This window comes from Doryrhamphus excisus, linkage group LG12, assembly GCF_037039965.1.
Source record: "Doryrhamphus excisus strain RoL-2023G ecotype Guam linkage group LG12, RoL_Dexc_Guam_v1.1, whole genome shotgun sequence".
Taxonomy (NCBI): domain Eukaryota; kingdom Metazoa; phylum Chordata; class Actinopteri; order Syngnathiformes; family Syngnathidae; genus Doryrhamphus; species Doryrhamphus excisus.
The window spans coordinates 16,605,790-16,628,259 of record NC_136368.1 but is presented as its reverse complement, the minus strand read 5'-3'; the positions used below and the strand labels follow the sequence as shown (position 1 = coordinate 16,628,259).

Sequence of the window (22,470 nt, the reverse complement as noted above, 5' to 3'; positions counted from 1 at the left end):
TTAGTTAGAAACTGTAGGATGTTTTAAGTAGGATGGTAGGCAGATGTTTAGATTTTGGGAGACCCTGGATGACAGTAATGGAGTAGGTGACATATTTAGGACTGGGATTGCGACTCAATCAAGAAGCTACTGTAACAGAGTATGTTCTGAAGCGGTATGGACATTTGGACTGACTGTCAATAAACAGCCTGGGAGCAGGAACAAAAAAGTAGTCCCTGTATAGTACAGAATGTAAATATGAATAAAAGGTTACGTGTTATATAATAAATTCTTGAATAACAGCAAAGATGACAACAAAAATCACACCACCAATTCAAAATGTTAATAGTATTCCAAAAAAAGCTTTTATTGAACAAAAGTATTTAAATTCTCATCATGTTGTCGGTGATACAGTACCATAGTTTTGTATGCTAGAGCGCACCTCATCTTATTTTGGAATATATACATACAGTGGAGACAGGAATTAAATAATACTCAATAACATTCAGGTATAATCCTATAAAAGCTCGACCATCAACACTTAATAAACGAACACACAGACAAAAAAACAAAAGTGTTTGGTTCGACTAGACCGGTTTCCTTTATAAACTGGATTTTGTTTTCTTTATGGTGATGATCATTGGATACTGATTAGGTTTGTGTTCCCAGGACAAAGTGGAGACAACAAATTTGGCACACTTGAAAGTGTTTTGTGTGTGTTTTTAGTGTATATAAATCTATGATGATGTTGATTTTTACTGCATTCATTAGTAGATGCGTATCATAAAAGTGTTTCTCTTCTTTATCATCATTCTAAGCAGTTTCAAGTTGTTATTGACACCATGTGACACATTTAGTGATTGTAGTGAAGACCTGGAAGAGGGTGGCACATTTGGTTACACTCGTTAACATTCAGACAAAACAGGGAATCAGCCCCACCCCGCCTTGGCATTAATGTTCTGTTTTTAAGTACAATTAAGTCCAAAAACTTTCTAAAAGTGTAGGAATGAGTGTCTTCTAGCTGTAAATGACGCCCAGCAGTGGCGAAAGGTTATAAGAAGTTAGGTTGTTATGTTTTTATTTGAATTTACAGTCGTCTGCAGCATTTTAAAACACTGATTCTCAAACTGTGGCACCACTCCCAGTGATGTGGGATAAAAAAGTAAAATGCCATTGGAGATTATATTGATGAAAATAAAATATAAAACATTTCTAAGGGATGGCTTTCAAAATGGGAGGTGCAGCAGCTTGAAAAACAGAAAGAAAATCTTTCAAAACTAAATTGTGATGGCAAGCTGAGTCAGCAACTTACTTTCAAAGTGTAAGATTTTTGAGGTGGCACTAAACCACACTTCAAAAGGATCTTGGCTACTGCTAACATAATGTAGAGCAGGTGTTTTTCAAGAGGCGCAGCAGCTTGAAAATAATAAAGAAAAACTGATTGTGAGCGTACCAAAAAAAAACAAAACAAAGGTACATGCAAGGCAAAATATTTTTTGGGTGGTATTTGCAGAAAAAAAAAAAAAGAAAATGTTGTGAGAACCAGTGTTCTAAAGGATCCTGGAAACTATCTATCATCCCCTAGAGGAGGCATTTTCAAAATGGAAGCTTGAGAAAAGGCAAAATGACATTTTCTTATGTCATTTCCACCGAAAAGACACCCATTCACCACATCAAAATGCACTTTAACTCAAAATGTGAATAATTTTGGCCTCAAATGTTCACAATTTTTACTCAGGTGCGTACATAAGGACCGAAATGAGTCAGAATATAAAAAAAAAAGAAAAATATATCCACGAGTAAGGCTGGGCATCAATCAACATTAATGGGCACCTGGAGTAACATTCCAATTCTCAGTGTTCATTTAAAAAAATTTCAATGACTACTTTCGGTGATAAAAAATGGCCGCATAACACCAACGAAGAAGAAACAGCAGGCAGCATTTTTTTTCATCCATTTAAACCATGAACAGTGAGCAATGGCGCTCAAAGTCTGGCTGAAATTCTGCATGGAAAATGAACGTACATGTAAAACACTTTCATATTATATAAAGTGCTGTTTTTGACACGCGGCGCCAGACTTTTTCTCACCAGCTGGGTACATTTTCATCCACGCATGACCTGATGATAACACTACCTTTATCCAGGAAGTTGATCAGACTACGTGTATCAAGTGTTACTCCATTCACCGTACATGTTTGATATTCTGCACGCAGGTTAATAAGAACTCACTAATATGGTTAAGTAGAACTTACCCTCCAGCACATAAACAGGGTGTCTAATTGATTAATTAATTTTTTCATGAGATTTTCATAAATAAAAATCATTTGTGAACACGTCCTTAGTAAAAAGACTTTGAAAGAAAGAAAGAATCAGAATGGGGAGTCATTAGGAACTGGAATTGAAACAAGGAAACAAACTGATGCCCAACCCTATCCATGAGTGGGGTGAAATTTTGGACAGAAAGGCAAGAGAGTGAGTCTGGTCACTTAGTGACGTGCAATGATGATTGACAACTCTGAAGAGAAAAATAAATCAAAATAAAACATCAGTTTGACAGCGCCTTGCAAATATTTCTTTAAATGTTTGTCCATTTCGTTTGAGTTAAGAGCAACAGTGTTGGAGGCCCCTGAAAAAAAGGCTTTTTGTTTTTATGTTGGGGTGGAACTGCTCACCTGTAGGTCTTAAGAGGCAGCTTCACCTGATGGCCGCTGGGGGGCGACAGAGGCTGTTGCCATAGTGTGTGGCTGCCACCAGAGAAGGTCCAGATAAAGCCTGGATTAAGACAGCTAGGGAGTGGTGTTGTGTATTATGTGTGTATAGGGGGGGGGGATCCAGTGTAAGAGGGTGTCACAGCAGTGCTTTGACCAGGTACAGCTTCTCTCCATGCTCACTGGTGAAGATAGGGGCTTTCTTGTAGTGCTCCACCAGCTCGTCCATGGAGTTGAACCTGCGCTGGCCGATGCAGTAAACACCATCAGATAGCTGCACTTTAAAGTGCTTGTTCTTGCCCACGGCCTTCAGAGACACTGAGAAGTCACTTGGCTAGAAAACACATAGAAACAGCAGAGGGAGTAAATGATTTGTTGCACTGCTCGCAGTACACAGTACACCTTCTTTTCCACCAGGCAGTGGTGTAGTTGACAAAAAAAAAAAAAAGAGTCTTCAAACGTTTCAGTTTCAGTCCCATTAAAGCTGTTGCAAAGTAAAACAACTGGGGACTCCCAGATCAACACTTTTGGCCTCCGATCCCGATCAAATACAATGTTATTATAGATTATGGAACACAAAATGTTTTTCTCTAAATCTGAATAACGGTATGTCATTTTGCAGAGTGCCTCAGTAATCACGATTTCACTCATACCAAACATTTGTCAGAGGCTAAAATCTCCTGACCATTTCTATATTACAGGAACATATGACCAATATTAAAGAGATCGCCTGTCCACTGTTGTGTATGTGTTCCGCAGTGTTTACATGCATGGATAAAGATTGCTGCGATGTGAGACTCTCGCCACATCATCCGCTGTGGACCAGCGAAACCACAATTCCATCATGGACCCGTTGACCAGAAGTGAGTTTGCCGACAAGCCAACATATTATCTGAATATTTTGGTCTAAAACTGTCTAAATTGCCAGTACTGAAGGGGTTGTCTTTAGAAAAATGGCTGGGATTTAACAAGTTAAATTAAATTTGTAGTCCGAAGACCAGAGCTGTCCTGAAATACATATATAAAAAAACTCTGTTTTTTTTTGCCAAAAATGTGTACAAAGAGATTGTCAATTACATATTCAGGTGGTCTTATGTGTGAAATGAACAGTAACTGGCTTCTACTTCTAGAAGCCAAAACGAAGCCGAAACCTCTAATAATGTTGCATCTTCCACTATATTACATTGCTGTGATCACTGCTACATTGTTGCAGTTTTTTTTGTTTTTTTGTGAGGGTTTTAGCGTCAAAATAGTTGTAAGCTAACTGATATTAACTCATTTTCTCATGTTATAATGCACAGAAAGAGGGAAAGAAATATGTATTCATGTTTCACATAGGGATTGTGAATGATGGGCAAAATTCCCCCCAAAGTGCAGTTCCCCTTGAACTTACCGATGACTCGCTGTCCCGTATGAGGAAGTCACCCTCGTCAGCTCTCTCGTTGAGTATACATTCTGCCTGGTGCCTGGTAATGTTGCCGTAGTACCAGTCCCTCCCTGCAAACTTTCCCAACCGTGCTGGCGCCAGGTAGCGATTCTTCGGGGACCCCGTCATGAAGGGCGGTGGGTGACCAGGTTGCTCGTCCAGCACCATGACATAGTTTTTAGGTACCAGGCCCACTATACCGCGCGAGTTCTTACACCTCCACCACTCAGGGTCATTCTCTGGCTTCTCCACCACCTCCATGATCTCCCCCTTCTCAAAGTTAAGTTCCTCCTCTGTGACAGAACTGAAGGGGTAGAGCGTCTGAACCAGGTCGAGGACGCTGCTCCGGCCCCCGATGGTCCCGTTGGCAAGCAAGGTCCCTTGGGTGTGGTAGACCCGCGAGGAACCCCCCTCACCAACTCCGTCATGAGCCTCACCCAGTCTGTCATGAGCCTCACCCAGCTCCTCCTGGACATAGTTGGACGGGAACCAGCCCACGCGGCCTGCCTGACTGCCCCGCCACCACCCGTCGCTGCACTTCTCCATGACCACCACCCTGGAGCCCTTCAGCAGGGTCAGCTCGTCATCCCGCTCCGCTGTGTAGGTGAACTTGACCACGGCGGGGGTGTTGAGATCGTAGATTCTCTCCGCTGCCCCTCCTCCTGTGCCCCCACCTCCACCGCCATTGGAGGGGTATTCGGTGTCCGAGCTTGGTGTCGGGGAAGCATCACGGGTGCTTGTCTTCCTCTTTGTTTTTCCCAAACCTGGGGAATGGACGGAACCAGGGACACAAAAGGAAGCTAATTTTAGAAACACAACAGAAACACAATACCATTCAAGATCAAAGCTATCTGTCTTTATAGGTTTTTGTTCACTCTTTACTCGGATAAAAAATAAAACTAGATTAAGTTCAAACTTTTAAATGTTTTCTAAGCATTTTAGGTAGTTGGTCAATGTCATCTGCGCTAGTGAAAAACTAACATCAAGCCTGCCATTGAAGTAATCTCACAGTGGCCCGGTTATGAGTTATGTGTTGCATACAAGCAGAGTTCTGACTGGTGCTTGGATGAGAAGGGAGAGAAAGCATGTGTCGGAGGGCGAGTTGGAGAAGAACGACAGCATGTTGAAAAGACAGTTACAGTAAGTGTGCAGATGTTATTCTGCCTTGATTGTGGACGACAATAACCTTTCTGTTCCAATAAAAATATAGTTGATCATCAGTCTTTCAATGTCCAGATACATCCCAGATTATTAATTTAGCACCAATAGCTACTTCATTTTTCGGGCTAGTTATTGCCGATTACGCCAGCAGTGGTTCCATCATGGTACAGAGCATCCCTAGTTATGACTTTTTATTATAAACAACACCTTCAAAAATGTACAGTGTATGCCTAGTGTATTTTTGACAGTTGAGTCTTTTGTCGTCAAATCCTTTTGTTTGTGTGTTTCTGTGTGTCTTGACGGCTAATCTCCCAGTTTGCCCACAAAGCCTGCTGGAAATGCCATAAAAATGTCACCGCCGATTGCCGAGAAGACTTGTATTTGCATTGTGTTGGAGCGTGGCAGAGTTCACGTAGAGTAGCATGAAACTTGTTGGCGGAGGGATATGAGGGGGAGAATGAGAATAAGGAGAAGAAGAGACAAGGGGGTCCCTCTGCAGCTGTTACTCGCTCACAGAAGACCACAGCTGACAATGAGGAGGGATGAGATGAGAATGGCAAAGCAGATCATGTTTATGGATAACGTGGTGCATCCTACATGTTTAATAGCCGTGTGTGTGACAGGGAGGTGTGTACAACTGCTGCTGTGTGTGACGAACAAAGGTTACTTACAACCAAGAGATCGCTGTTCGCCTGTTGCGGCATAGTGACATTTAAATACACATAAACACACCTTCACTCAGGGGCTATCCACATGTTTCAACCATGTCACGTGACTAAAAATGGTTTCCAGATTGATCAAATCTGAAAACGCTACCTTGTCATTTATGTATGGCTAGCAAACCCACTACAATTTAAAAACGATTACATCACCGCCATATCACTGTCACGTTTAGACAGTTTATCCTTACTTTGCATACAGTATGCAATTGCTGATAAAAGTACATTTTGTTATAACACAAAAGGATACATTTCACATTAAAAAGGCATACGCACGATCCACGAAGTACATGCAATCTTAAGCAACACTCAAGTGTGCGCGTAGCGTCCATTAGCTCCTGACCTCACCTCTCGCTCGTCACCTCATCAAGAAAATGTTCTGAAGCCACAGGATATGCTCGTGAGGCTTTTAACATAGGATGCCTTCCTGCTAGTGAAATGGAGTGAGGCCATAATGTGACAGTCGATAATGTAACAATCTGGGACAGTGGAGTAATTCATCATTCCGCCACATCCATTAGATGGATGCTTTCTTGTCTAATCAATCTAGATATCATTGAAGAAAAAAAAAAAACAACGCCTAAACTACAGTGATGGATGTGGGGAAAGTGTGGGTGACGTAGTGGGGGAGTTGGGAGGACGACGGCAGTGGCAGGCTGTGCCATGCTGGGTCGCTTCATGCCACAGAACAGAGAGAGGTGACTCATGCTATGACTGTCAACCCCAGTTTTAATGCTTTTCTTCATTAATTCATGCATTCATTAAGCAAAAATATTTACTTTCAGTAAATACTTTAAGATTTCTCATTTGGAGAAAAGCTGTCTCGCGATAACAGGGCAATCAGGAGTCAGATTGTGAACTATGGCATCGCTACTATGAATCATAATGCAGTAATATGGAAGTGGCAGTGAACAAGGCATTATCGTAACTCGGCATTTAGTGCTTTACGCACACTATGAACGTTGCAATCCCTCCGTGTTCCCAGCATCAGCGAGTGACGAGATTTGTCAGGTCAAAGCACGTAGATGTTTAACCTTGTCTGCACCTTTAATCACCAAGCGGTTTTATTTATCCTCGTACATTTGATGGATCGCCAACTTGATAACGTGGCAGTCCGCCCTCACATGCACTTCGAGGGGCAGGATGCACACACTACATTTTGCTTGCTATGTCACGCTTTTGTTACTTCTTTCAGGAGAATGACCCTGTGTGTGGATTTAGCCTATCAAGATATTCAGTGAAATTCAAATTCATTCAATGAGCAAAATATTCAAATATTCAATGCCAGAATCCTGACAGCTGACAGTAACAGGCAACTTTGCCAAATCCCTGCAGTGTGCAAGGGCAAGGCACTGCTAGAACAGAATATAAAATGACTGACATGAAAGGTAAAGTACAAAAGAAAAAGTTTACCGAGCGTGTCCTTGATATTCTTCACCAGCGAGGCTTTCTTCAGGCTGTTCTTGCGCTCCACATAGTTTGACGGCACATAGCCCGTTTGATTGGCCGTATTGCGGACGCGCCACCATGTTTTAGAGTCATCCAGCAGGAAGAGACGCTCGTTTTTACGAATGTCAAGTTCCTGGTCCTGCTGGGCCGTGTAGTCCCACTTGGCTACAACAATCACCTCCTCTGTCATCTTTCATGGAGTCCCCCTGAGGAGGGAAGAGCAGGGATACGTGTTATCCTATTGATGACAATAATAATAGAATGTCAACAAGGTACAGCATCACACAAAAGTGACTACACATCTTATCCTTTATTATAGTATATCTTCTCAAGAACACTATAGAAAGTAAACTTAGATATGCTTTAGAGTAGTCAGTGTCTGTCAAAATTCAATTTAAAAATCTGGCTCATGTGAGTCTTGATAAAACCAAATTTGTGTGTGCATACTGCAATGATGAATTGTCTTTTCATAGAAGCACAAGTCTGAAGTACCACTTTCAAATAAAGCATATCTTTGCTAATGTTAGCAAAGATGCTAATAATGATGTGGGATCAAGCTCAAACTCTGACTTGTCAACAACAAGTAGTTCAACTAAGAGATGCCCGAGCGGGGAATCCAACCCGGGGCTCCTCGCTGGGCGTGCTAACCACTGGGAGCCACCGCGCAGCCCAAATACCATACCTGTATTTCATTCATTCATTTTCTACTGCTTTTCCTCACGAGGGTCGCGGGGGTGCTGGAGCCTATCCCAGCTGTCTTCGAGCGTGAGGCGGGGTACACCCTGGACTGGTCGCCAGCCAACCACAGGGCACATATAGACAAACAACCATTCACACTCACATTTATACCTATGGACAATTTGGAGTCGCCAATTAACCTAGCATGTTTTTGGAATGTGGGAGGAAACCGGAGTACCCGGAGAAAACCCACGCATGCACGGGGAGAACATGCAAACTCCACACAGAGATGCCCGAGGGTGGAATTGAACCCTGGTCTCCTAGCTGTGAGGTCTGCGCGCTAACCACTAGACCGCCGTGCCGCCTACCTGTATTTCTTTTATCTCAAAACATTCAAGTTAAGTAGTATTTGAAAACAGAGATTCTATTTATTAGCTATATAGATTCATGTTATTAAGCCCAAGTAAAATGTGTGATTAATTGTAGAGATGTGATTAGCTTGATTAAATTATTCAATCACTCGACAGCACTAATTTATCCTAATACTCACTACAGTTCTTTAAAAAAAATAAATTAGTTGCAGATTAATTTTTAAAGCTGCAAATACACTAACAAAAATAAAGTCGGCTTTAAGCCCTGGTCGTCACATGAACATCACCAGGCCTTAGCCAATGACTTTGCCAGACAACTTCTGAGGGATTAGACAAGTCTGATGGTGCGGCAAGGTCGTGAGAGATTGTCAAGACAAAAATGCATGCCGAGATATGGGAAGCTTGGTTTGTTTCCCTTCTATGAAAAAAAAAAGTTAATCCCACAGTGTGAGAACCAGCCAAGCAATTGGGTTTATATTTAGCTCAGCAGCCTGCAGCTGGAAACACGATCACTGGAATAAATAAGGGAAGTGGAGGAGATACTATGCAATTATTCATTCATATGCACACCCTATTACGCAACTACTAGTGCAACTGTTTATGAAACTAAAACTGAAATCATTTATGAATGAAATGTAACGCTGGTGCACAAATCACAGTAAAAGTTCAGCAACAGGCCACACAGACCTAATGAACGGCTTGGGATAGCTCTAATGGAGGAGCCTTGCAAACCACAAAAGAGAGTTATGGCTAATGAAGAATGCAGCAGCCAAAATTGGCTGACATAAAAAGATCCAATTATTGGTGGAATGATTGATATCTCTGGTGCGCGGGCTGCAAACGGCAGCAGTAAATTCCATCTTCATTAAGCGAGGGAGAGACATTTTAACCACACGCTCGAGATGTGTCCCTACATGTGATCGTAATCTGTATTTTTTTGGTCCGGAACACTCAGTACAATGCAAACGCATGGAGTTCCCACATAGAACACAATGAATGAGGGACAGTAAGTGTGACTGTAGGGTTTTCACTACATGTAATTAATTGATTGTTGTGGCGTGCCACTACAAAATAAAAGCCAACACATCTTAGAAATTAATTTGTTTGTTTTTTTTTAACTTGAAAACAATTTTAAGGAATACCATTGTAAGAATTGATATACATATAAGCTATACAGGTTATTTACGCACATAGACCACAATTATACAAAAAAAAAAATTAACCTTGTATTAATATTTTGATAAGCACTCTGGCACTTATGTCTAACCGGATATGCGGCACGTTGTGTGTTGACTTACACTTTGTTTCTTATTATTGGGAGAATAACAATAGCCCACAAAATGTGTAGTCAAAACGACAGCTTGCCACATGCTAAGCCTATTTATGCCCATATGTGTGATCACTCACATTTCAATATCATTCAACTTTCTGGCATTTTTGTTTACAATGAGCTACAAGTGGCTAATATGTTCATGGGATACATCATCATCACAATCTGCGTTCGTAAAGTATCACTTAAAATCTTGTTATCTTGCAATTGTCTTGCAATGTATTCCCTGACTTTACCAAAGCGAAACCAAACCAATGATGTTAAGACCGATGTGCATACTGAACTGTGATTTGCAGCTAAAAGCACCACCACAACAAGCACGGCAGGGGTGACGTCATTGCATGAGCATGTTGAAAAGTGCTACAATGGAGTAGACAGATGTGCCTCTGCTTGCTGTCACTGAAGCTGTCAAACGAGATTTTAGAGGGGTTGTGCAACACAGCAGTGGGAGAATCTGCATAGCATAGATTTTTACTTCTACTCCGGCTCTTCCTTCCAGAAGCCAGGAGGCGTACACGAACAAGCTGTGGCCTCTCTATTGGCCTCAGGCTACTACTGTACTGCTGAATCATACCAAGCTTCTTTTTTCTTATTTGGCAGTGCAAAGATTGCCCCTGCATAAATGGATGAGTCACCATAATCACTCTACTGTGTTTCAATACAATCATTGCAATATAAACCAGATTAGACATGTTTAGCGGCAAGCACTGCTGCTGACATGCCAACGAGAGCGATGACTTGGCAGTGAAGAACCGATTTGAGATTGAGTCTTGGTCCAGTTGTTCAATATTCTCAAGAAGTGTGAAAATAAACTTCAAATCAAATCAAATGCACCAATATATTCGCTATTTCTCCTCTGGACATTTTCTCTATTTCTCTATATTTTCGCTATTTTCTCCTCCGAACCATCTTAGTCTGGCCTCTCTGACTTTATCTCCAAGCCCTCTAACATGTAATGTCCCTCTGATGTTCTTGTTCCTGATCCTGTCTATCCTGGTCACTCTCATTGTCATTGGGAGTGACAAATCAGTGTGAAATGGCTACGTACAGTAACTACTTGAAAATGTGTACACAGTGTCAACCTGTTTGGGTAATAACTGTAGGTTTCGCACAGTAAGTTTCAAAATAAAAGTATGTCAGCATTAAACTGGATTCTACCACAGCAGCTAAGAAATTGAACCCATTATTTTATGTATTTATATATTTTTAGAAATTACTGCAGTGGCTCTGTAAGATAAGAAAAAAATACCACATGAAAACGGTGCATAAATTGAGGACAATGATGTCAACCAACTGCCATAGGTTGAAAAAGGCAGCCTGGGGGGGCTTTGACATAAACATGTTCCACTGTATCTCCCTTCCCTTTCATGGTATCAATGCATTTGTCTCCTTAACGACACTGCTCGTTTACCACAGAGATGGAACGCCACTTCAAATCAAGCCTGGCCTCCTCTCAGGCCAATTACGTGCATCAGAGTGGCCGTTTGAGCATGCAACACTGCTCCTCCTGACATCTGCAAACACGCCAGTGCCTTGGCAAGTCAGTGTTGCCATACAAAACAAATGATTTAGTTTATTAAATAACTCCCAGCTTCTAACTGCAATGCTATCCAAATATATACACAAAAGAGAAAATACCTCTGGAGGTTCATTCCTTTGAACATTGAATGAGCAACAGGCTGCTGAACTGGTCTTCACCAGCCCTCCATGATGGCCATTACTGAGACGGGAAAGCTCGGGGTCTCTTTCAACAAGGCACAAAGAGAAAAGGGACGTAAAAGGGGATTATTTGAAAAAAAAAAAAGGAGGAGATGTTTAAAAAGAAGAAAAGGTCTGGCAGCGCTTTCTGTGTTTGCCACTCAGGTCAAACACAAGCAGCATTCAACCAATGGGAACCCATAACACCTCCCAGCCCCCACCCTTCTGCATCCCACACAGTTTCAAGAGGGAAGCAATACGAGAACATTTGGAGTAACCTAAATAGACCGGAACATGACGGAACAGAGCCAGGCGCTCTCAATTTGAGGCTCCACAATGTTAATCAGCCCGATGGTCCTATTCAATAGTGAGGAGCTGGATCATTTTTATGAGTACAGCTGCTGCTGGTGGTTTAAAAAAAAAAACAAAGATGTTGACTGGATGCTCTTGGAACACATTAACTTAACAAGCTTTCAATCTGTCTCAACACATAAAGTGAGGATTTGTAGCCATAAATCTTGAGGTGAAAACTCATTCTGAAGTTGAAATTGTTTGATTACCTGTTTAAAATAAAAAAGAACCATCAACCCTTCAGACAGTAATACACTCCAGATCAAAATCTAAGACTAGTTGAAAAATTGCAAGAATTTACATTTTGCATTGTTGGATCTTAAGGAAGTGCTCATCATCAATGATGCAGATCATGCTGATACATGGATTAACTATACATTTTTCACTGTATTTATTGGTCGGGGCGTTGAATGACTACGTATCTTCGTTGGGGTTGGGTCTCTGGCATCAGCAATGTGAGCAAAACATAACTCTGGCTTGCTTTCTTTGTGTAGCGGGCAAGAGATGGTGGTTGACGGGGGAAGCGCTGGTCAAGCCATTACAACAGTCAGCAAGCTGCATTGCCGCAAGCTGAAATGTTATTTTGTTTCTATTCTAGTGGGGAACCACCCCCTGCCCCTAATGCAGAGTTCCAACTGCACATTAATATGCTTTAAATGTAACCATAATAGCACCCCCACCCTCCCACCGTCCATACAGTGAGCTATGGATATTTATACAACCAGCAGCTACAACACGCACAGAACATTGTGGTAATGATGTGCGTAAACTACCTGATCGCTATTGTGCGAGTCCCCAGAGTGTAAGCGGCTCGTGGCTGCATAAGTGAAGGCAGCCTGAGAAGTTTCAGAATCAAGACAGTGACCTACTTGCTGACGTATAAGTAAGTAAAATATAAATCAAATACAGAGCAACTAAGATACAAATAATGTACACTGAGATTTATAGAAACAAAAAACATGGCAGGTGAAAATAAATAAGAAAATGAAAGTTTGTGGTCAGGGTTAATTTTTTATTTATTTATTTTGTTTTACACCTGGGTAAAAACATATGTTTTCCCGGGTAATCATGGGTAAAATGTGGTAGAAAGGGGGCAAAATTGTGGCGAGATACCATTGATCCATTAAATAAAACAGGATTAAGTCCTCATTTTAATGAATTAATTTATTCCCAATTTTACAAAGACATTAGCTTTGACTTCAACCCCTTGAAACACCTTTACAAAAGACACTTTCTAAAATAGAAGAGTGGATCATTCACCCATGTTAACAGAATGATTTAAGTCCTTTTATTAACAGTGCACTGTATGAGCCGCGTGTGACTGTGGACATCATTTAAAGTTCATTCGCAGCTGCTGAGTGGATGACAACACACACACATCAAGTGGGAGAAGTGTGGAACTGTGCTCATCGCTTGCAGTTAAACTCTCGACTACCAAGCAAGACCAACTGTGCTTCTGCCAACTCAAGACCCTGCAGCAAGTGTGTGTGTGTGTATGCGTGCATGTGTGAGCATGAGAGACTCCTGTTTGTGTGCCGTCTTGAATTCTCCAGAGAACCCTGTGGCACTCGATCCATCTCATAAATAAAGCAGGACTTCCTTCAGCTGCAACCATGTGCTTGTGTGTGCATGTGTGCGTGTGTGCGTGCGTGTGAGAGAGATGAAGGCAGAAGGGTGGAGACAGTGGGTCAACAAATGGATTAGGAAGCCTATCATATGCTTCCACTCAACCCTGCAGCAATCACGGTGCACCCCAGGACTAATGCCCTTGAAGACAACATCACAAAATGAGATGGCTGTTGACGTCAGCTATGTTTATACTACAGGGTATGATGACCAATTGGGATTTTTTGGTTAAAATCCAATCTTTTATGTGGTTGTTCACATTAACAAAATAATGTGACTTGTAAATGTGAACGCGATGCGTCAATTTCAAGGATTTTGTGCCACCGGAGTCAACATTTTCTTAACCAAATGATTCCTTGTAGGAGAGAAAAAGGGCAAGAATTTGTGCTGCGGCACTTCGTAGAGAACCTGCTGCGATGTCAGTTCTAAGGAGCATGTTAGTGGATGTCACAGTGGTGAGTCATTTACATGAGCCCCTTCAACTTTTGCCGACATCTGTGAGTACCTTTAACCAAGTCTTGCATGACAGAACACACCTTTTGATGACATACACATAGGTCAGAGGTGTCCTGATCATTCAGACTGCAGCAGATCGGATTTAAATTCCGGTGTATAACCCGCTCCTTCTTTCTTAAAGTGCTAACCCTTGCTCCCTCTGCCTACACTGCAATGGCCCTACAGTGAAAACCCTTCAGATGTGAATTGGACTGGTTAGTGGAGAGCTGAGACCTCTCACAGCCTTCACAGGAGTAATTGTAGACTGTTAATGAGGGCGAACCTCAGAGGGAGGCATGTTAACATGGCCTACGTGGCTCTATGGGGAACCTGCTAAGCGTGCGTCACTCTGTGAAATACTGGCAATATTGCAGTCTGGCTGATTGTCTATTCGAAGTGCCAAAGGCAGGAGAACAGTCACTTAATCAAATGAATTAGAGCATGAAGGACCGTGGCCTCCGCTACAAACACAGTAGTGGAATAAACAAACAAATAGTTTCACTCCTCCAGTCACAGAGAAACTGAGCTAATGATAAAACAATGCAGAGCGCCTGGAATGGGGGTTCTCTTCCCAGATCTATGCTTTTATTTTGTCTTTGGACAATGTGATATTAGAAAATAATCAACAATCACCACGCAGAATTGAATTGACTGAACTGTCTCTGCCAGTCATCAACAAAACTGTAGTAGCTAAAAAACAAGTATCTTCCTTTGCTTTCAAACTAGCCATTAAACGAACAATGATGCTGAATTCAACATCAATGCAATATCTTTTTTTTTTTTTTACTAAGAGCACTGTGGCACCAAAAAGAAACAAATTTAGGAGCGTAAACAGAAAATTTAGTGGCACATTTTTAAACGATTCTTAAAATGAGAATCATTTTAGTCCTCACATTCACTTGACTCTGTAGTATCTTCTGACATCACTGCAGCATTCACATCATGCTCACAAACTGGAAGCAGCTTTGACTCATTCCCATCTTCCTCAATAGTTTCCCTCTCTGTATCCCCCTCAGACGGAATCCCAGAGCAGGATTAGGCCTGCTGCCCAGTGGTAGTACAAGCACCGGTTGATAGAATGTTACTTCAGTTGAAGGAGTTCGGAACTCAAGATGGGGTGGCTGATGACAGAAATGAAGGGTGGTGAGGCCAGAACAAACACACTTTTGGGGAAAAAAAGTAGAATGCATGGGAACAAAGAGCTTAACATGCTGACTGAGCAGTGAAAATGCAGGCAGATGCTGGTGGTAGCACAAATCCTCTTTCTCTTTCCTAGAGAAGAAGTGAGCTCCATTGTCTTTTAACACAGTAAACACTGCCAGTTTAATGGCTGCCTACTGCCCAGATTACAGCTGATTACAATAACAATGGGATGACCTTTATCTTGCCACCCAGTCGCGCTAGTCACCAGTGTGCCCATCTGTGCAAAGCTCTTCATTAAATTCTTTGCTCCAATAAAGACCCTGGGACCAATTCATGGGATAATGTACACTGGTCTACATCAGTGCCACGAGTGGTATTGTGCTGATAATCAGGGATTGCAGGGAGGTAACCACCTGTGATATATAGTTGACTCATTCATGGTAGAACCTACAATCCGGAAATCCGCTCGAGAGACTGTGTGTGACTTCATACTCCATGTAGTGTGTGCTCCCAAACTGCAGGGGGGCACTGTATCAAAAACAAAAGTCTGCCATTGTTTACTCGACTTCCAACATAGTGACACCTGGTTGTCTTTCCACGTGTCTCCATCCATGTAGAGTGAACATTTTGGAGGGTGCGTAGAGCGGCAATTTTCCGCATGAAAGGGGCCGTTTGAACGGTTGTGTTTGTGAAAATGACGTAATTTCTCCGCACGGAGCTGTGCGGACTTTGCAGATGATGGAAGCATAAAACAGGCTTTTGGGTTAGGTTTAAAGTGCTCATGACACCAAAACACACGTTAATTTTCAAATTTCCGCTGTGAAAAAATAACATTGAAAGTCATATCTTGTATTAGATGCATGCTGGAGTTCTATTTTTAGAACTTCCGTCATTTCTTCCGGGTCTGGGGAGGGCGGAGCAAGTGACATCAGATCTTTTTTGAGGGTTTCGTAGTTCAAGAGAGTCAATAGTCAATAGCCTTTTTCTAGGGTCTGTATTGAGGAGGATTGAGGAGTACAGATTGTGGGTGATTTGTGGCTGTGTTTTCTTTGAGTGTGGTAAGGATTAAGGTTAGGTAAGAGAGGCTTTCGACAAAGGGAATTATAGACCCTGGGCATCCATCCAGAAAAACTCAGACCAAGCAAGTATTGGTGGTCCTTGGTATACTTTGTTCCACCTTTCACCGTTTCGTGGTTACATAGAATAAACAAATTACTTAATTTTGGTCGATAAACATGCGACTCACTCAAAATGGAGTTACAAAGTGTTGCGCTGCAAAACAATATGCAGCTTGTGATGCGCCACACTATTGTCACGAACATTTTGCTGGTCGATAATAGCTAGCAGCCATAGCTAGCAACCCAGCCTCCACAAAGCAGCTGAATGAAGAGTAGATGAAAGCACACTCTCTTCCTTCATTGAACTTAGAAAAAGAGAGCAGAAAAACGAGATGCTTTTGTGAGCATGATGTTCATTTCTCCGTGAGCATATTAACAAATACGTACGTTTGATGATAGTGTTGTGCATTACAAGTGTTTAATCTGGGAGATAACATTTATATTGTGTGCAGAATGAGAGCTGGTCTTCTTACATGGCACTGTGACGAGAACGTTTGAACCTGCTGATTGGTTGCACTGAGTTAGAAGTCGCCCAGATTTGCATGTTAATGTTTTTTATGCTACACGAATAATATATCTTTTTGGGCCGTTGCAGCCACTTTGTTCTGCAGTCCTTTAACGCACCATAGTGTCATGTGATGCAAGTTGAAACTGTGTATATCTTTGTCGGACACCGCTTCTCATCTTGTCCTTGCTCACAAATGTTAATGCTATGCGTGGATGCATAGAGGTGAGGTTTAATGATAATGTTGTAAGCTCTGTGCTACCAAGTGCCTTTTTGTTTGATATGTAATCTCCTGCTTTTTTTTTAGCTCATATGTCCATTTAGTGCAGTATTAAGCCTCGTATTGAGTTAATTCCATTATCGATTTTTGTACTTTATGTACCTTTGCTTTGAGTGTTTATGTGTAACCTCAGGTGCATTGTCTGGCCGATTATTGCCATTTTGTTGCAGACCACAGCAAAACACAAGCAAGAGACCACAAAAGGCTCAGCTTGTCACCACTAAATACACCAAACAGAAGACAAACACACCGTGTTCCAAAACTTGGACAACTATACCCTTGGCTACTCTAAACCAGTAAATTTAAGACGACATCTCCCCTCTGAGACTCACTCTTACATTAGTAGCCTATGTATGCAGTTTGCAAATAAGACACAGGATGTTTTGAGCAACGATTAAGGCCAGAAATACTATACAGACCATGCCTTCATCAAACAGCTAGGACAGTGCATACAAGCCAGTGAATTTTACACCGGACTGGATCAGGTCCGGAACCGCAACTGTTTCAGTGTGAGCCCGGTGTGCCTGTCACCCACACATCAAACAACAATGTTGTAATCTTCTCTCTGGAAAATAAACTCCAAGCTCATACCCTTTTGCTTTTTTGGAAGCTACTTTTCTGGTACCCTTATTTGGTTTGCTACAGTTACACAGGATGTACTGTAATGCGAAGCATTTTTATCGTGAAGGTTTACATTGTGCTTGTCTTTGTTTTATAGACTGTACAACACATAATAAACATATAAAATTACAATGCCCCATGTAATCCTGGAGTCACTGTATATTTGACTGGTGTTTTTACAGTATGTCGAGTTAAAAACAACAGAGTACTCCTGTCATAGAGAGGATCTTTAGCTGAGACAATTTCTATCCAAGAGAAGACTGAGTAGCAAGAAAACTAAGCACTGCAGCCACGTGGGAGACTGTGGAGAATAATACTGCATCGTCCACAGCTACAGCAACAAGATAAGCAAATGTTAATCTTCACTATTATAATTTCTAGATGTCTATCCTCAAATGTTACAATGACAAAGTATCTCTCAGTATGCTTTTTGGCCAATGGAAAAGTGACGAGGCACTGTGCACCAGAATAGGGGCCCTGTACCATAGGGCATCATCATTTTAAGACTAATAAAGCATACAAAAGTTTCGATGAGGTAATGAAGCGAGTTTAGTTTCTGCAGCACATTCCTGGCAGTCTTTATTCCGCACGGCTTCCACATACCTGACATGTCAAGCGAACCTTGTCCTGTAAAACCACCAAAGTGGCCTTTAACAGAAGGGTGTGTCTGCAAGAAAAGGTGCGCCATGCAAAGTGCATTACCTATCTATCTGCCAATACTTGCAGCACGCCTGCTCAAATCTCTAAAGTTAACATAAATAAAAATAAATAAATCTGTCTGGCACGGAGGAGGAATCCCACATCTGTGTAACATTGCAGCTACCATTGAGAGCCATTCAAAACAATGACAGGCTACATTGACCAAATGACATTCACTGTTAGCTTTCAACACAAACAACACCATGAAAAATAAACCTACTAACATTGTTTAACAAAAACAACATCTCAAGGAAATAGGTCCAGCTGTATTAAGACATGCCTGTAGATGTCTCAGTCACTGCTTAACACAGCTCCTGCACGTTTATGTATATTACAATTTAACTATGATTCATTAAAGCACTTTTGGTTTACTACGCTACATGATGCATGTTACTAAGAAAATAGGGCCAAATGCGGAGCAAGCGGAGGAGGAGGAAGCACCGCGTCTGACCGCTGGACAAAGACCCTCAGTAAATAACTCAAAGTGACGACGGCACGCAGGCGTTTCTCCCATAACTTTTACAGCTGTTTGCAAAAATATCTCCAAAACCATAATAATACAGAGTAAAAAGTTGCTAAGTTGTACTGCTTGTGCTTACCTTAGTGTTAGCTCCAGGGAGAAACGGCGACACACACACAGCAACCAGGAGACAGCCGCCTAGCTAACAAGTACGTAACTTGAATAATGGACGTTTAATAAACACCAAATGGCGTATTTACAGTTTCTCCCTTTTAGATTAAAGTGCAGAGAAACAGTTCGAGATATATTGGCTTTTTTTGTCTGTCGCAGGTTTCACTGGCTTCAGCCTTCCACACTGTAGTCACTGGGAACAAGCTAACTATGGCTGACGTCGTTACATCCGGCAAGCACTTTCAAAATAAAACAATCCACTAGTGTTGGGCGATGTTGCAAATTTTTGGTATTGCCGATACTTTCAGGATTCTTGAATGAGGACAGCGTTTTTTTGTTAAAATGTTAAAATATAACACTTATTTGTGAACAATTAATGTAGAAATACCACAATATGAAACAATGTCGCAATATCAACTAAATGTGAAAATGATTCCCTTTTATAACATACAATTGTTTGAGCAAAATGCAACATAACTAAATATAAGACAAATAATGGTATTGGCTCCCTTTCAGATCATTTGTTTTTTTGCCCCCATAGAACCCCCTGAGTTTGTATAAATATAACAATTCCAACCATGTCGTGTAATATGAACAAATTATCATAAAAGAGCAGTTAAAAAACACAATTCTCATCACACCAGGATTGAATGTTACTGTCCTTATTATATGTATTATTATGTTATTCAAATCAATAGTTTTTAAGTTTGCTGTGAATAAAGTCAGTCAAAAACGAAAGCTTAATGTACAAAGGTCAGTTTTTCTTAGTTTTTTATTTTGAACGTATTGTAATTTCCGGTTTGAGTCGCCCGATGATGTCTTGAAGTGCCTGCTGGTGACGTCACTAACTCCACGACCGGCACAAGAGATCGTTGAGGAAGAGCGACACATAGTGGGGAATCATGGAGAGATTAAAAAAATATACACTGTATATTGTTTCCAAACTTAATATATATGAGGTGAAATAAATAGATCATATAAATTATTATTATATTGTTACACAGGCAGGTGCATGAGTTACATGTAATCAGTGTGTACCATGATGTGTGTGTAAACAACTAACAAATTACCCTTTTGTTTGGTTGCCCCTTCACCGATGTTAGAAGTTACCGATGTTGTCGCCTATAAGAAACTTTCAAATGTCATAAAAAAAGTAGTTGGAGGCATAGTCTTAATAAAAAAAAAAGAATATTTGGGGTTCAACTGTACTGTATATAAATATTCATTGTGGTGAATATCATTTTATAGGCCTGATATTTGCCTTTATTCAGCAGTTGACTAATGCATCAATCTTAAAGGTAAGAAATGCAACGAGTGACATTTTATTCATGTGAGATTGTTTGGTCTTGTTGGAGGCTGTCATTCCTTCCTCCAGTTTCGATCACAAGGGGGCAGAGCATCCCTGGAGCTCAGATGAGCTTCCCTAGACTTTCATCTTAGTGTGTGCTTGCACGTTTCATGACTCTATGAAATAAAAATCAAATTTTACATGCACCTTTACGTAACCACACATCAACACAATGATTAGTAGTAGAAACAACGGCTGCTGTCGTTATTATCATTTTAGTTTTTGTAACAATTTGTGGGAAAAAAAGGTTCACCATGTAAAAGCATGAGGTCAGCTGAGGTCATGCACGCAAAGTTGTAAAACATTTCAAATTGTACCTTCATTTGTTGCGACACTGCTAAATAAAAAAAGTCCTATATTTTGTCATTGTAGTTCTTTTTACACTTTGAACATTAATTGAACGACAGTTTGACTCAGCATGTTTGTATTCATTCCTATGGGAGGGGTTCCACTAAAGGTTTACATAGGAATTACACTGGTTATTATCTATGTTGGCTGACGCTTCATAAAAAATGCAAAATCAATCTCCTCACACCTCTTCGCATTCACTCGAGGGGGATGAATTTCTAATTTATCAAGTCAGGGTTACACATTACACTGCTCTTCTACAGTATGCGGCACCGCTTCCACCGGCCCATTTTCCTTTACCACCCTCCCTCCAGCTCTCACCTGCTGGAGCTCAATAATGGCAGTGAGTGACTGCTGAGTAGGGTGCAGCTACAGTTACAGCATCCAAGGAGATGTTTTATTTTGGTCCAAGGAGTTGCCTGCCTTTAAGTCCACCTGATTGGAAGTGATGATGTTGCTCTGACTCAGTGGCTCCTGTGTAATGTGGTCTATCTTAGTGGTATGCAGGCCCTCACTTGAGTCACGCTTCAAGTGCCTTCAATGCACCATACTGTAGATAGTATGGTAAAACACGTGCACACATAGTAGATTGGTTAAAGGCTTAGTATAGAATTGCGCCCTGTATGTTTTTTTTAAATAGATACAGATTTATCCATCCATCTACTTCTGCTTATCCAGGGTTTGGCCACGAGGGCATCAGCCCAAGCAGAGGAATCCAGACTTCCCTCTCCCTGTCTGATCAGTCCAGCTCCTCCCGGGGGATCCGGAGGGGTTCTCCAAGCTTGAGAGGCATCCTAACTAGAGGCTTGAGCCACCTCATGTGACTCCTCAGATGTGTAATGTGAAGGTTGTACTTTTATGAGGAACAGTGGCTCCTCCCAGATCACCCTATCTCTAAGGGAAACTCATTTTTGGCACTTGTACCCGAGAGTTTGTCCTTTTGGTTCACTGCCCAAAGCTCATGACCATAGATTAGGGTAACAATGTCGATTGACTGGTAAATTGAGAGATCCTCCTTTCACATTGAAGTTTAACCCAGCAAATGACAGGGGAGACGGTTCAGAGTACCCACATTTTTTGGATTCTCTAGAGGGCATACTGGAGAGTCCTGTTTCTAGGGATTCCCTTATTTTGTGCTCAGGGCACCAAAAGTGTCATTGTTTTGATTTTTCACCGTTCACAATTTTTGACAATAGAGACATCCATCAACAAATGTTAGTCTATCCATTAGTATGCTAACAAAGAGTGCCAAAAATGATATCGTAAAAACACCAAAATACTTCATGGAAATGGGAACCTCCCAAAATAATACTTCTCAATCCTGAATGCACCTGAGAAGAAAGTTCCAAAATATCGATGGACCTTTATCCGATATTGTACCCTCCAACTATATCTAGTGGTCATTAAAAGTCTAACACAAAGCACTACAATTCCAAGCTGCATGTAATGTAACAAAATGAGACAGGCATAGTGTACATTTTCTTTGAGTCAAAAAGAAACCTTATATCAGATGTTACTTTGCACGAGGGTGGGGGGGGGGGTGTCAGCTTGACATGTCTGCAACACTTGTCCGGACAAATAGAACAAAGACAATCTTCTAAATAAAGGGGCAGCTGGGTTCAAAACATCCCACTAATCTTTGCAGGGATTTATACGCCTGGAAACACAACACCGAGTTAAATGTGTGCGGATTTGCCGTGTCATATATAGACCCTCATCACTCGCCATGGCAAAAAACGCAGACGGCGAAAACGACAGCTAGCAGGATCATCATCGTCAAAGGT

General features: G+C 41.4%; 1 protein-coding gene across 1 annotated transcript; it reads right to left on the bottom strand.

The window, feature by feature from the left end:
- Nucleotides 1–321: 321 nt before the first annotated feature.
- nck2a (NCK adaptor protein 2a) lies at nt 322–19,197 on the bottom strand. The gene is made up of 4 exons (XM_058082934.2): nt 18,959–19,197; nt 7,409–7,650; nt 4,083–4,879; nt 322–3,023 (listed from the first exon to the last, which is right to left on the bottom strand). The coding sequence occupies exons 2-4, from the start codon at nt 7,632–7,634 to the stop codon at nt 2,829–2,831; spliced, it is 1,218 nt and encodes a 405-aa protein (XP_057938917.2). The 5' UTR covers nt 7,635–7,650; nt 18,959–19,197; the 3' UTR covers nt 322–2,828.
- Nucleotides 19,198–22,470: the final 3,273 nt, after the last annotated feature.

Coding starts and splice junctions, on each gene's coding strand:
- nck2a (XM_058082934.2), bottom strand. CDS start 7,634: ATGACAGAGGAGGTGATTGTTGTAGCCAAGTGGGACTACACGGCCCAG. Junction 4,880..7,408: donor GAATATCAAGGACACGCTCG/GTAAACTTTTTC, acceptor TCCATTCCCCAG/GTTTGGGAAAAACAAAGAGG. Junction 3,024..4,082: donor TACGGGACAGCGAGTCATCG/GTAAGTTCAAGG, acceptor TGTGTTTTCTAG/CCAAGTGACTTCTCAGTGTC.